We start from the raw sequence: 15,824 nt of genomic DNA, 5'->3' as shown, positions 1-15,824 counted from the left end.
AAGCGTTGTAAAATGTATTACTGCTGGTTCGTTAATTTTTCAGAAATATTTATGCAACCCCTCCCAGCTCGTTCACGGATACCCGGCAGCGTATCGTCGATCTTGCTCCTCTACGGCGCGATCCTTTACGACATCGCGCCGCGCCGTTTAGTCGTATAATAGGCGACGATTCTATCCACCACCTCTTTATTAAACGTTCGATAATGCATTTCATGCCGTGGATAATCGTCACGGATCTTGCCTTCTGATTTATTCCCCTTTATCTAGACACCCTAAGAGGATTCAAAAGGTATCCCGTACACGAACCTTTCTAACGTCCCGCAAAAATGTCATTAGCTTCCGCTAGGGGAATGCCCTTTGACCTTTGCACGATGAGAGGAAACTTGACCTGCGGCTAGAGTTAACCAGCCGACTTTGTAACCTGTTGTCGCCATAAGTAAGTCGTCCCTCTTTCTCTCTCTTTCTCTCTCTCTCTCTCTCTTTCTTTCTCTCTCTCATTTCCGCCCTTCCTCTCTTTCTCTCCCTGACTCTCCGGTTGCGGTCGATCGCATGACCCTACTATCCTGAACCCACCGTTCAATCTCTGTATCCCTATCTTTCAGCGAACGCTATGCGCGTCCTTCCGTTCCCTCTTGCCGCTGTGCTCGTGCTTTTCGGTAGATCAAGGTGACCTAGGTTCATTAGCTCATGACCGACGATGTACAAAGTTTCTCGGAACCTTAAAGTAAAGGGCGAGCTCGACAAGACTGCAACCCCGATTAGCTTACACTCGCAAGATATCTATACATCGTCTCCCGGAACGATCGACAAATATAGCCAGAGTATCGTGTACTTCGACAGCATTAACCGGGTTTCTCTACACGGATTTCACGGCCGTCGGCTTCGTGTTTATACACACCGTTCCGTGGAATGCGCGCCGGTACCTGGTGGTATTTGTTGTTTGCAGTTACTCAGCCCTCTATGTTTTCCTCCTACCCATCCTCCCAAACCATCTCGATCCCGTCTCGCTCCCTCTATCTAGTCAACCCCTCCTCCCTCTCTCGTACTCTTAGCACACCAAGAATGCACCACGCGTTGCCCCGTGCAAGCACGATGCAGCAACATACTGTGTACCGAGGGATGCTCCGAGTACAGGGAAGGAGAAGAAGGAGACAGTCTGCTGAGAGGGATTTTATTATACGGTAGAACGGAGACCCGCAGGAATATAACCGTGGAAATGCACAAATAATACGAAAGCCGCAAAACAGGCGGCAGTGATAACATCGCGAACACGGTGACAAGAGAGAGGGACGAGAAGGAAACGTGCCCTCCGTTGAAGGATCCGCGACTCTTACGCGCGCACTAACCAACCGGCTAACAAAACCAACAAATATTTTTCATTGGCCGAGCACGTATCTCGAGAAAAACACGTTGCCCGGAAGATTCCTTTTGTCGAATCTCGCTTACGTCACGTCGGTTCTTCCAGCAATTTACAACGATTACGCGATGACGCTCGTCGAAGGAGATACGCACGACGAGCTTTCCACGAATTTCGAAGATTTCTGAGGATGCCCGATTTAGAGGTAAACGAGAAGCTGATTTTACGGCGCTGTAACGAGATATCTTAATCGAAATCATACGGTAATACTACCGGGGAAAAAAAGGTCAGCGGTTTTACGCGGAATCTAAAAGTTTCACGAGTACTTTACGGAAGATAATCCGAACATGGGAAAGGAATTGATCGATCGCGCGCTTTGATCAACTCGCGGTTCGTTATGGACGTTATGGACCGAGTGTTCTTCCTCTTATAGAGATTACCTGATCCGAGGAATACACAGAGGAAAAATATGGTATCGGAAGGTTTCAGATGTCCGAGCAATTTTTGATCGCGAGAGGTCGGAGGAACAGTAATCGACGTCTCTCGTTGGCCATCGCGTCCTCTCTTTCCCTCTTTCTCACACTTGCGTGAGAGTACAGGAGCGGATAGCAAGGTACACGGTTTCCCCATTATCGGGTGTTTACGACGACGACGAGGGGCATAGGAGGACGCACACACGAGGACGAGGGTAGCATCGCCGTCGGTGGAGATCGCATCGGCCGCTCCGCATAATAACTAGCTACCATGCATTTACATTTTAATACGGCCACTCTGCATAGCGGATAAAAGGTATATAGCCGACGAAATCATCGACCTCTGTGTGTCGTCATCGACACCCTCCGCGTCGTTCGTTGCTCGCGGAAATAACCGGCAAATTAGCCAGAACCGAACCTACAATTCAAGCTTCTTGGAATTCCTACTTTCGCCTTGCGCCTCGTTTTTCCCGGCCGCGGATTCTTGTTTTCGTAGCCGCGGTGAAAAATAACCGAAACGATCTCGCGTCAGAGTCGATGGGGCGCGAGTTTTTACAGCGGATGCTCTTGCAGAATGTCAAAGGAGCAAGCAGACTTGTTATTAATGCAGTTTGCGCGACTCGTCGAGGGCTGCAGTAAATTAAACAGCACACGCTGAAAGAGGAAGCTATTGCGCTACTTCCAAGAAACGACCACCAGTACGGGGACATCTTTACTCGATGAAAAATGTACGATTGTCTACCGCGAAACGGCTGATTGTTGTTTTACATCAGCCTGTACGACATTTAATCCACGTCAGAGCGTAAACCCACGATATAATCAAGCAGTAAATCGTACGGTAACATTTCTTAAAAGATATATACAATCGTCTGGTTTTTAATTAATATGTTATAAGCAAATCTCTTCATTAACCGCTCCATTAGATGACAGTTTGAATGGTGTATTGACCTACCTACTTGTCACACAAATAAATTGTAGCGACACATGAGCGTAAAAAATTCGAATCTGGGGGAGACTCATATTACAGTGCCTTTGAGTACTAACGATTGTTTTGGTCAACAAGGTCTAGAGGCAAATGAACTCTGGACAGATTGTTATTGCCGTTTCTTGTAATCTCCAGCCGAAGTTACATAAGAAGATTAGCTTTTTGTGGTAACGTCCGTCGGTATAAACGTATGAACGTGCTTCCTAGGACAGAGTATTATTGTCCTTTCTCCGATCGACATAATAGCATTGAGCGAGCGACGATTACAACTGGCATACAATATCTCTGTATCTGTACTTGTATTTATACCGATCTTAATACAATTGACTATTACGAATTCATCTACTCGTTTCTTTATCAAACAAATCTACACGTTTAATCCATCTCAAAATAGTTTGAAAAATATTTGTTAACAAGAACTCACCATTCGATGGTCCCATCCAAATATTCGTCGTCGATCGTTGAATATCCAAAACAAAAGAATCGAAGCAAGGTTCCTCGTCGACTCACATCCCAAGATCCAAGAAACCAACTAGATATCAGTTAAGATAAGCCGAGACCATGTTTAATGGTGAATCCAAATGTCGGCGAGAAGATTCGTCGGTGGTGGCGATGGTAGAGCAGCTGGGGTTGGCGGTGACAAAGAAGCGAGAAACAGGGGCGATCGTTTCGTTCCGTAGTTTATAGCATTTTCGCGACGTATCCGAAATGCGATACTGTGGCTGGATAGGCCTTGAAAAATGTTCTGTAACAGGAAGAAGATAACCGGTTAGCTGTTTTGCAGGAACAACATCCGATAGAACGAAATCCATTCCGTTAGATAAAAAAAAGAGAGAGAGAGAGAGAGAAAGAAAAAGAAAAAATGAGACAGGAGTGGAAGAACTGATGCAGAAGTAAAAAATTATTAAACACGATGATATCGGTACCATCCGGGCCGATGCAAATGGCCCATAAATTTGTGAAATTACATTGAAAATCAATGCGCTAGAGAAAGACGGGGAGCACGAGAGAGAGAGAGAGAGAGAGAGAGAAAGAGAGGACGCGCGTTTTAATAAAAACTCCCTACCCTTTTTGTCAACGTGCGCTGCTCTCAGCGATATTAAAACCCGAACTCGAACACAGCTCCCGTACACGTAGTAGTTTCACCGAAATAAACGAGGCTAGATATTCTTAACGTTTTACTGGATGTACCACAACAATAGAAAAAAAAAAAGAAAAAGAGAAAGGACAAAAACGGGCGAAGTGTGGGCGAAACAAAAAAAGAACAGATTGACCTTATTCCCATAATAGCTCGACTCTGCCATTCGATCGACTCTTGTTTATCAATGAGAATCTAAGCCGCGAGTAAACGGTGGAACGTCGATAACCATCACGCTCGTACACCCTCGCGATTCTAGCAGCGTCGAAAACCTATCGATCCACAAAATCGATCCGACCTGCTTTTAGATCCCAGCTGTTTCGTTGCGCCGCGTATGTTTCGTTATCTAGACGATCGTTCCGCTGTAATCGATTCTACGGTCACACACGAAACAATGTTCGCTTTCCTGGAGAGACTGTGCCAGCGAACGATGAAACTGACGCTATAGGTCGCATGGGCGCAGAGAGAACGCCGGTTTACATCGGTGCCTGCGTCCCAGTGCACGCAGATATACAACGGTGATTTATTAGGTGGAGAATTCCAATTCGCGGGCTGGTTCATCGCGCACCGCAGATGAATCCAGTAAACATCTTCGACCCTTTCTTCCTAATAATTCCTCTTATGGCTTACGTTGCGTAATATAAACCGCACGCCATCCCTCGTTGTCTGGTCGTCAGATGTCCACCCACCCTTACTTAAACCCTTAATAAACCTAAGGATCCACCATAAATCTTAGTATTTCTAAAAATCAGGATTCTCAAGTCCCATAAATGTCTTTGGTTTATGGATGTTCCTTAAAACATTCCTTCGCGATCGCGTCTCTCCGCGAACGGTCCAACACTTATGGAAATCCCATACATGCGGACATTTGACCGGATTAGTTGCTAAGCAATTAGCGTGACGAGAACTCGTCGACTGATCATGTCCGATTATAAAGGGAGGAAAAAGAGGAGCATTGTTTCGTTCGGACGAGATCCCAGAGAGCCGCAGTGAAACAATGAAAGCAGATTTTCAAAGGGTATCGAGAACTGGCTTAATTGCCGTCGCAATCGTCGATAATTGTACATCCGTCGGTTTTCCTAACGAGAAAATGAACTAATAGGGGTAGAAACGAGTAATGGTTTCCTTCTCTTCCCACCACTCCCACTGACCTTTCGTAGTCGTTATCGCACGAAGTTAGATTGGATTCGCGAAAAAGCAACAACTTCGAACGAACCTCTCTTTTTATGTAGAACGAGTCTTCGCCTTTGATGCCATATCAAACGAGCGTGATTGAATGAACTATTTTTTACGTAACTGATAAATGTTCCGATCCAGGTCGCCGAAGGGGAAAAAATATGAATGCGGTAGCATGGTCGTCAGGGTGGCGCAGCGGTATCGTGTCGTCCACGCCCTTACTTCGCCGCATCTAGCGTTCCAAGTTAAGTTCTATCGACTGATTGGCAGTCCCCGAACGCTTTATTACGCTCCGGTCGACAATTTCGAGAATAAGCCATCACGGACAGTGGCGTAGGTACGGTGGGCGTCTCGAGACCTGCATCGAGACACACAGAGAGTATGGACAGAGTCGGGTTTCGTGCGTACCTTCCGGTAAAGGTATCGGTCTGGAAACGGTGAGTTATATCCCCGTAAGGTATCATTCTGCTGTAAGAGATGGCACGGTAGCTATCTGATTCCGTTATCTCGGCGCCATATACCCAGTCCGTGGATTCAGCGGCGAAATAACAGTCCTCAGAAATAACGTATTCCGTAGGTCGGCCCTTTCAGCGTCCCTCTCGGGTACGTTCGAACATGTCTGTCTTCATTCGCCTTTCATCGACTCATAAGTCTTCCTTCCTTTCTGCTCTGACCGCGAGAAACGAAGGTCGGAGGTGGTGACCGCGCGACGTTGGGTGCGGCCAGGAAACGGAACCAACTCCGCGACTGCAACTCGCATATGTACCGCCCAGATTGCCCTACGTATGCGTGTCCTTAAGAATTAAAGCGATGTTCATTGTCCCGTTACTTGCAGAGTCGTACGGCGATGAAGGAATTAATAATTACACGCAGCCTGCACGGCCACGCCAGAAACTCGTAGGTTTGTCACAAAGAAGAAAAGGGGAGATTGAAATCGCTACCGCGATCCTACGGAGATAAGCTAGTGTGTACGTCAGAATGGAGAATGATTTGACGCGGTGGAAATGTGTATGTGTATGCGTGTACGGCAAAATAGAACCGCGTCCGAACTGAAACTTGAACTACTGGCCACGAACGAGAAGGAAATTTATCGACGATAGGCGAGATCGATGAGACTGAAAAGGCTCCCGTACAATATATATCCCGGTAGGTATACACGTGTGAGTCAGCTATTAATACTCACAAATTATAAATAATGTCGCTGCCGCGACCACAAATCAGCGTTTGCTGTAATACCAGCAGAGGGGCTTTCGACTGGTCGGAGGATTAAGCGCTTTTCGAGAGACGCCTACCTGCCGGTGTGGAGAGAAGATGAAGGGCGGAGAGAGAGAGAGAGAGAGAGAGAGAGAGAGAGAGAGGAAGAGAGATAGCAGTCGGTCCTACGTCCAGCTGCGATCGAAAACTAAAACTCTGGGGAGTGGATCCTCTACATTAAACCCCATCCATAGAAACGTATTGCTTTGTGTAAAATGTTCCCTGATAATATCGAAGCTATTCCGGGTGATATCGATATTGCTATTGTTAGGGCGGATGATACCAAAGAAAAAGAAAAAAGCATGCTTAATTTGAAAAAACGTTCGAGACAAAAAGACGAAACCACTTAGGCTCTTTTTTCTTTCCAATTTCATCTTATCTCTGGATATAGACCTTTTAAGCCAGGATATCGTTTTAGGAACGACACACATAATGATTTTCGTTGGTGAAATCAACTTCGCACAATGCCATCAAACGTTCATACTCTTCATTGCAATGAATACTCCATACTTGTTCTGTTTACGCGCATCTTGCATACAGTCCGAGGATAAACATCATTATCGAATTGATTCTATTTCGTCTAATTACTCAACGCGAATACGCTTCTATATGGCAGATAACTTGGGAATTTAACGAATATATTTGTGTATCATCGCTCTCCAATTAAGACGAGCCTCTCCTTCGCGTGACAATAAAAGATTTTTCAAACAATGAAGTTCCCTATTGTCCCGTCTAGCCGATTTACATAGCTATAAAAGAGAACGAGCCATTCGCAGGGGACGAGTAAGAAGCCGGACGACGCGACGTTTTCGAGTTTACACGACCGTGTCGACGGGACTTTCACGTAATTGCGCATCAATGTCCTTCAGGGAAATGTCTTCGCGAGACCAATAAGTCCTGAGGAGGAAGCAGAGCGGAACGGAAGGAAAGAAACGAGAGCATGAAATAGCTGAGGAGATGCCGTGGCATGATAACAGATGTCTCGCGTCGCGGATCTTGTCTCGTTGTCTTCGGGCAGTGACGCGGTACGCCAGCATCCCCGGCATCGCGGCCCTTCGAGAAGCGAGAAGAAGCGAGGAGAGTACCGTCAAACAGATTGAAATCAACGGGAAGCGACTTCTATTTTCTCCTCTGCACTGTACCAGAGCCAGATCTGAAATGAAAATCTGTGGCCCCGCGAGCAAGGAACCGCAAGATAATTCAAAAAGAAGAGAATGACTGGAAGAAAGAGGGGAAGGCACAGCCCGGCAACGGCATAGCAAACGTCCTATGTACCTTCGCTCTGTTTCACGAAATCGCGAACGATTCAGTCAAACTGATTAAAATGTCCGTTTATAACGTGACCATATTACGAATTTCATTTTCGAACTGAATATGTTCCCGAACGCTTCAGTTCGCAAGTTTCAGTTTCAATTTGCAATCTGCAAACGTTCTGATATTCAATTAACGATTTTATATTACAACGGGCTTCGTTATTTTCAAAACAGATATTACATTTAATAATCGTAACTAGAGCGAAACCCAACCGCTATTTATTGTCTCAGGCTACGCGGCCGCGCTCAGACAAAAGTTCGTGTATCATCTTTCATGAACAAAATAAAATGCAAAAACAGGGGAGCGAGAGAGAGAAAGTAGAAAAATATAAAAAGAGCGGAGAGTAGAAAAAAAACTTTCTGGTTATCAGATAGAATTTTAGCTTGGTAAAAAATACGAGAGAAAAGAGGGCTTTAGCTCGCGCGAATCTGCTCGGTAAGCGTTTTTTCCCTAACTCCAACACAGAGAGACTCGAGCTAGAGAGGGGAAGAGAGCGGGACAGGAAGCTGCGGCAGAGTTTCCAGTTATGGAGAAAAATTTTATATTATCCGGAGTCGTTCGGAGACAGAAATTTCAAAAAACCTTGGCGCAACCTGGGAAGTCTCGCGCACTTATGACCGGTAAATCGTTTTCCGGCCTTCGAGATCGGCGAACTTACAAGTTTCGTTTCTTTCCCGACGAAACACGTTGCCGTCGGTCCCTTTTCCAACCTATCCCCCTCCGGTTTCTCTCACCCCATCTATGTTCAACTTTCATTTCCCAACCCGTAGAAACTTTCGATTAAATTTTCACAGAGGAACGCGCGAGACCAACGCTCCCGCCTAGGTGGCTCGAGTAATTTCAACCGAACATCTCCTTTGACACGACTCGTTCCGGCTAATATAACGGTGCATATTCAAATTCGCAATTCGTGACATATTCCGTTCAGATGATCCGAGTGCGACCAGTGACTAGTACTAGCATAATCGGGAACATAATACACCCGCCTTGCCTTAGCCACGATGCAAGACGCGCGCTTAATCCGCGTTTGACGCTCACTAGCTGTTAGCTGGGTATAGACGAACGTGCGATATTGTGCCAAACCGAGCAATTACTGTCGGTAATCTCGCTAATAGAATTCCAATATGCGTGCCAATTGAACCGAGTCACCGTATGGCCGTACGGGCGTGAATCTGCAGATTGTGCGCGCACGACGAAAGCCATGACACGATTCACCCATTAACTATACTCTCAGTTTACTTGATACACGTTCTTTGTGCATGGGCTCCTAGAGAGCGCTAACTGTAACACGATCGCGCGCAAACCTCGCCGTTTCGTCCAAATACAAAGAATCACGAAATCCAGGAAGGAAACATAAACTCGCTGCTACTGTATCTCTCCCTGGTTTCCATATTGTATCGCATCATATACGGTTCAATCTCAAAAGTTCCTACAATAGATACCCTATGTACAATACGATATATAACGCGAATCTTCTTCCTATTTGGTTCAACCAGACGAAAAAGATATTTGCTGGATATTACACAGTACAAAAATTCTTTCCAGAAAGCACGAAATAACAGCAGAAAAATAAAAGCAATATGAAGTTCACGGCAAATACACGGTGACAGCCGTATCAAGAAACCAAGGTAATATACGAGGGACTTGAATGGAAGCTCACCTCGTTAATTGGACTTGGTACGATGATGTTGCCGTGCGAATTGTTCCCCACGAAATTACCTCGATATCTTCTCGTTGTCGTCGTTTTGTACCAATGTCATAGCGTTATCTGGGATATACACGAATTTTCTTCAGCATCGTTACGATCCACCGGCGCAATTAAACCGTTGATGCAACACACTACGCTCGACAAATCAACAACTAGATACGTACATAATTGGCGAAACGGCGCGCGCAGATTTAAAATTCGAAAAAATTGGTGTCACTTCCGGAATGGAACAAAATTAAAGTGTACGGTCGAACGTTGCGTGTCCATACGTATTATTGATCTTATCGAACTGTAAAATAAATTTCATGCCAATTCAGTGGACGATTACATTTAATTGCATCCAATTATATCGACGTGAACACGGAATACTCATTACGATTTATTGGACCAATGATAACGATCCTTCTCGTTTTTCATGGTCGATGTGAAACACATCGGTTCAGTGAAGTTCTATAAAGTATTTTTATTCAACCCGACAGGATCTGATTAAAATTTTTTCAGATATAAATTATTGGAAGTATCGTATATCTTAATGATGATGAACTTAATCTCTATAGATTTATACATTACAATACACATAACATACATATATATTCTATATTCCATATGTATATATACATACATATATATTTTCAATATATATATATATATATAAAATTAACCTCGTTATTCACCAGAAAATTGTCATTAAAATTGAGCACAAAGATAAGCACCAAAAAGGAAACTCGTTACATTTTCTTTGCTATTTAACCACCAAAAAACTTGTCATACGATAGAAAGCTAATACATTTTTATTTAATTTGATACACAAATACACCTTGCCCAACTTGAATGATACTCCTAAGAAATGTCAATAAGTGTTCATAAACAATTCTTCAATTTTCACCACATACTTATACATGCATACGCAGTTCATTGACTAGTAGGTGGAGATTCGCCATTATCGTATTGACTTTTATTCCTCAACAAATATCCAGCCAGAAAGCTAATGGGGTCAGCAGGTCGTTCCTTGGCTAAACTAGATAAAGCTTGTAACAAAATTGGAACTACAGTCTGATCCAAATATTGCCTCGTTGGCAGGGATTGTAATTCAACACGTGATTTCTTTGGTGGCGCACCAGACAGATCTGAATCCTTATTCATTGCTAGTATCCTCTGCAACAATAAAAAACAATACAGCGGATTAAGATCGGTGTTAATTTTATTCTTACAAACATAGCTAGAACTATGTGCTATTATTTTCTTTACACTTTTTATAAACTGTACGCAAAGGCAGTCATAAGAAGCACAAGATATTGGTAAAACTAATGAAACTGTACCAGAATATGCAAACCTAACTGCTCAAATAACCTAATCCAATGTTGTAGGTACAAAACCAAACTTAAATTTCGATACAACAGCTGTCATTAGTTTGGCGGGAAATATCAAAACTATTTCGTTCGAATAATCCATTGTAAATTTCGATACATAAAATCGGCGTAAAACTAGAAAAATATTCGATTAATAATCATATTTTAAAAACTGTCAATGATAAAAGCCAACGTAAAAAGATAATAGCACAACAGGTTACGCCTAGATTTATAGGTTATCTAACTTACGTGCGCTGTTTCGCTCACAACATTGGTGAGAGGTTGTGCCGGCGTTGCTGGCTCAGTCCTTTCCTCCGTTGTATTTTCTGCTATTACAAGAACAACACGTTGTTCGACATTATTATTAACACAAATTCTCGTCCGAAACGTATCCTCTAACACTACCTATTAAATAATAAAAAGCAAAATAAACGGTACGTACCACCGCCAGACGCCATCGTGCGAACAAATAATGTTACCAACTATTACGAGTTATCACTGCATAAACACCATTCAAATGTTACCATATCGTAAACATTCGAAATGCAACGCGGGTTTTGATAACCCAGTAAAATATTAAATATTGCAAATCAATAACGCATTGCTTTTGTAATATAATAAAACGTGTTCTAATGGATCTTTAAAATATTTAAAACATGATATAGCGATTGTTTTACAATTATGTTTAACGAAAAATCCAATCCTTCGTGAACATACACATAGGTTGAATAAACAATTTGATGTTTAGGAATCTAAAATCAAACAAGTAATTGTTTCCTTTTTTTTTGGTTTTATTTATTTAACGTAAAGTTAGACGCTACGACTTTGGTACAAAAACATAAAATAGTGGTACTGAGGAAACGGTGTACTGCGAGCGGATCCTCGAGTCCCTACGAACGCGGAGAAATACGAGTATCGTTGTACGAGAATGCGAACTTACAGCCAATTTAAAGGCGAGCACTGAGCGCAACACAGGGTACTAATTACGAAATGTCCCGAGTCTGCTTGCAACGGAAAAAGAAAACGATACGCGCTCCGCCGAAGGAGAAGCTCGAAGAACCGCCTCGTTGCTGCACGAAAACGAATATCCAAGATTACCAATGAACAAAGCATAATATATAGGTATAACGCGGACGGCGACACCGACCGTTTCACAGCATCATCAAAAGTAACGTTAAACCTTGCGAAGAAAAACGATACCAGATCGATCACACAAACTATAACGATTAAACGAACAGTATTTCCAATCGATTAATAGAAGAAAGCTATGCGACAATCCGCGAACATCACGTTTTTTTTTTTATTTTATTTTTTTCAGCTTTTGTTACTTAATATCGACGGTCACGTCATCAATCGTACGGCTAATATCGAATATGTTAAATATCTTTCGATTTCTCTTTCATCGCGTTAAGATTCAAAGCATCAAAGCGAAAAGTTCCGCGAGCGTTATGTGAGTAAAACGTGATATACATCGTAAAAGGTGACTTGCACATGGCTACATTAATGTGGTAGAGCGCGATCGTAACACATACACGAGACACGAGACTTTGCGCAACCTTTAAAATCACATAGATTAGTAAAAGTGCGTCGGCGAGCAGAGTTGCAGCCACACATTCAAAGTCACAGATTCACGGACAAAGTATCCCGGCAATAGCTCGTCGTCAACGACGAGACATCCTTCGACCGTGATCCAAGTTCAATTGGTGTACCACTCGTGCATCGCCTCGGCAAATAAATGCAACATCTAGACATACCTACTTACAACGTATATATATGAACGTCAATGTATACATATATATTTATATTTATATATTTATATATTTTTATATATCTAAATAGTGTTGTGATAAAAACGAACTATGAGATACGCGTCATAACCGTATCCTGGCGCCACATCGATATACAGGATTGAATATTCGAACGAACGGTGTTTCGATTTTTCTTATCTATTTACCTTTTTCGATTTCCAATAGCGCTCTATCTAATCGCATTTATATAGCCTGATCTTTCTATTTACTCATCTATACTCGACGTGTCACCATTGAACGAAAGAGAACGGCGCACCTCGCGACCATCCGTCCGACTTATCTCCTACTTACGTTTAAATCGATACTTGTTGCTCGAATTGCTTACACGCATAATATCATCGTCGCTTTTATAATTAAATTCACGTAGGTTCATAATTGATCGAGATTAGCTTGCGAATATATGTGTGTGTATAGCGGACTAAATATTATATAGGACGATTAAAAATCGACAACGAACGTGGTGTGTGCTTACGCGTTATCTTCTCTCCTTTTAAAGTATGGCATGTGATGTTTTATAATGTGGTCAGCTGACGATTTCGTGTTTCGAATCGTGATCTACGATTTAGCGTGCCGCGTTCTTCCTACGGATAAGTCGATCGGTGAAAAAGGAATTTTATGAAAATTTGTTGGTTCGATACACGCGGCGGAAGAAGTATCGATTAGACGCCACCACGGCATCGATGCGACCTGTTGCCTGACTACTTGCTACAACGACGACAACGACGACGCACTCTCTGCGACACTGTCGCAATACAGTGCTTTTCTAGACTTGCTCTCCGCGACGTCGAGACTCAAGATCGTCAATCATCAAAAAGAGGGACACAACCTTCGTTACGAAATTATAAATTGTATATATATGTATAATATCATCATCATATATATATATATATATGTATGTATAATATCATATGCCTGCAGGGAGCGGCAGTGTGGCACAACCTTGACTTAAAAAGCGAGTAACTAATGTATCTCGTGTGTACTTCCCGTGACTCGTGGCGCTTGGAAGCGACAATTGTAACCTAGGATATACCGCCAAAATCCCCGTGAAACGCACCGTCGCCGAGAGCACGCGTCGCGGGCCGGATTCTAGTCGCATGTTTTCAACGTTCACGAACATGCCGGGTGTGTTCGTTTTCTAACAAGACACTCGTTTAGGACGAAACGATGAGTTCGATGGTTCGTTAAGTTAAACAAAACGACGCGGTATGTTGCCCCTCGAATAAAAATTACCTCTTCGCCTGAATCGGCAGTCAATCAATTTGGCAGTTTCGTAATATGGCCTTGTCGACAATTGAGCAAGAATGAGTGCGCTTATACGAAAACACGCGAGATCGAAATAGAGAAAGGCCAAAAAGGGGATAAAATGATATGGTCGAAGACGAAGAAAACGGTCCCTTCAGGAGGCAAATATCGTCGTCGCTGGTAAATCAACCTCAGGGTTGATTGTTTAAACGAAACGTCTCAACGAGTGTACCGCCTAATGCGATTGACCGAATCTATTTACTCGCGACGATGGTAATTTTTCTGATATATCGTTGCAATTTGGACCGACGACAGCACCGGGGGAAGAGTTAGCGTACGCGCTCTTTCCGTTTCTCTCGAATCTTCGGTCGCTGGTGATGAGAGAGACGGAAGACCACGGAAGATGATTTACAGGTTACACTGCCACAGTATCGTAGGGTGTGAGGAGTCCCCCGTGACCGCCGTGGCCGGCGCCGGTTTGCCGGCTGGGGGCTTCGTTTCTGTAACAGGCAGTTTATGCTTTCAATTTTCCTCCTTGTACTCGTGCGTTCCCTTTTACATCAGCGTTATTCTAAGTATCCGCGTACAGATACTAGCTATGTATCGCATTTTCCGGTAGCCTCTATGCATCCAAAGGATAGAAATAAAAACTATCTGCACGTGATTCAGCGAAACATGCACTAGTTGCAATCGCCAGTACATTAATAATAAGAATCGTTTCATTAGTACGATAATAAAAATATTTTATAGCGGTTGTTAAGTTAGTAGCACCAGCGGCAATGGCAGCAGGATCTGTAGCAATGACAAAAGTAAGAGTTGTAGCGAAAATAAATATGGCATCGATCGCAATCGCGATCGTGATCGGTCGACGTGATCTAGTGAACAAAAATTAGTATTATCTACGAATATCACATTTGGCAAAATGTCATGAAAATCGCATGCAAATACATATAAACTTAGTAAGCATTATTCGACCCAGGTAGAGATCTGATTGTCGTTGGTATGGAAGCGACGCTGTCGAAGCATTGACTGACCTATATTCTCGTGGCCACAAAAAACTAGCTAAGAACAAAGTTAACGCAACTTCTAAAGCTTTCCAAAACTCATCTATAACGCGATTGTCGTTACAAGAATGCATCCTGCGGTTTAATTATTATTATTATTGTCTAACGAACTTACGGCTTCCTGCGTAAAGAGTCATGAAACAAGAAAAAGTCAGAGATACGTTAAGCAGATTGTCAAAAGGATTGTTCAGAATTCTTAGCGAAACCACCGTGCACTCGATCGCCACTATCATTTTGGAACACCCAGCGAATCAATTGATCCAAATCGAATCCGAAGATACCAATGGTTTAGAAAAAAAAAAAGAAAAAGAAACAACAATTTACGAGAAGAAGAAGCAGGTCTGGCAAAATTACAATATTATATTATGGAGAATCGCGAAACGTATGACGTTTGTTCGAATAGTAAAAGTCGAAGCGACTAACGGAGCGGTTGGCCAATTTACTTTCGAGAAAGTCAATGACAGTTCTCGAGGCAAGAAATCGCTCGAGACACAGCGGCATGAACGGTGACGTTTCTTAGTCGTACACCGTTAACCAAACTCACTCGATCTCTACTGACCTCTCTATGAGTTTACGCATCTCCTCGGTGGTCATGCCGTCCTTGCCGCGAGCATTCACTGAAATAGAAAAACACACGGCACGATTGACACAACGGTAAACTACTACGACGACACGTAGCATGCAAATCGTGGAAGCTAAACGATTAGATACACAGACTCCGCAGCGAGTCCCGGTTCATTCTTGTACGCCGTGACTCACTCGGCATGCCTATATTTTCTACTATTTAAGGACGAGCAGCGATAAGGAAACACAGAGCGAATAGTCGAAACGAGATCGCCTTGACTCGGTTCAAGAAGACACAACGTTAGAAAATTGTTCTTCCCGGTAACGAGTCATTCTACTGTAAATTAATTCGCTTCGTAATTCGATCCTCTGATTCCCTACTCGATCACGGT

The 15,824-nt window shown here is 43.2% G+C and overlaps 3 protein-coding genes across 54 annotated transcripts in view; all 3 read right to left on the bottom strand.

The window, feature by feature from the left end:
- Positions 1 to 9,535, bottom strand: part of LOC122566749 (protein O-mannosyl-transferase TMTC2-like) — a 214,932-nt gene extending 205,397 nt beyond the window's left edge. The window contains exons 1-2 of one of the 2 annotated variants that reach the window (XM_043724447.1): positions 9,358 to 9,535; positions 3,240 to 3,560 (exon numbers count right to left, since the gene is read on the bottom strand). The gene's annotated coding sequence lies outside the window, so the exon portion shown is untranslated. The remainder of the gene's footprint in view (positions 1 to 3,239; positions 3,561 to 9,357) is intronic. The other variant, XM_043724446.1, reaches the window with a different exon arrangement.
- Positions 9,536 to 10,173: 638 nt separating this feature from the next.
- LOC122566766 (protein dpy-30 homolog) lies at positions 10,174 to 11,251 on the bottom strand. Of its 2 annotated transcripts, none has more exons than XM_043724476.1 (3): positions 11,197 to 11,251; positions 11,004 to 11,080; positions 10,174 to 10,560 (listed from the first exon to the last, which is right to left on the bottom strand). In XM_043724476.1, exons 1-3 carry the CDS (start codon positions 11,210 to 11,212, stop codon positions 10,318 to 10,320), a joined length of 336 nt encoding a protein of 111 aa, XP_043580411.1. In that variant the 5' UTR covers positions 11,213 to 11,251; the 3' UTR covers positions 10,174 to 10,317. The 2 variants fall into 2 exon arrangements, with proteins under 2 accessions (XP_043580411.1, XP_043580410.1); XM_043724475.1 differs by having other exon boundaries at positions 11,004 to 11,083; positions 11,197 to 11,222.
- Positions 11,252 to 11,527: 276 nt separating this feature from the next.
- The window catches only part of LOC122567072 (Down syndrome cell adhesion molecule-like protein Dscam2), a 56,689-nt gene continuing 52,392 nt past the window's right edge, over positions 11,528 to 15,824 (bottom strand). For all 50 annotated transcript variants that reach the window (XM_043725197.1, XM_043725178.1, XM_043725177.1 and 47 more), the window contains 3 exons: positions 15,428 to 15,485; positions 14,984 to 14,989; positions 11,528 to 14,304 (listed from right to left, as the gene is read on the bottom strand). In XM_043725197.1, the coding sequence (XP_043581132.1) occupies positions 14,220 to 14,304; positions 14,984 to 14,989; positions 15,428 to 15,485 (149 nt within the window). In that variant the 3' untranslated portion in view covers positions 11,528 to 14,219. The remainder of the gene's footprint in view (positions 14,305 to 14,983; positions 14,990 to 15,427; positions 15,486 to 15,824) is intronic.

This window comes from Bombus pyrosoma, linkage group LG4, assembly GCF_014825855.1.
Source record: "Bombus pyrosoma isolate SC7728 linkage group LG4, ASM1482585v1, whole genome shotgun sequence".
Taxonomy (NCBI): domain Eukaryota; kingdom Metazoa; phylum Arthropoda; class Insecta; order Hymenoptera; family Apidae; genus Bombus; species Bombus pyrosoma.
Note: the sequence above shows the minus strand (reverse complement) of the source record. Positions and strands in the feature narration are given on the sequence as shown.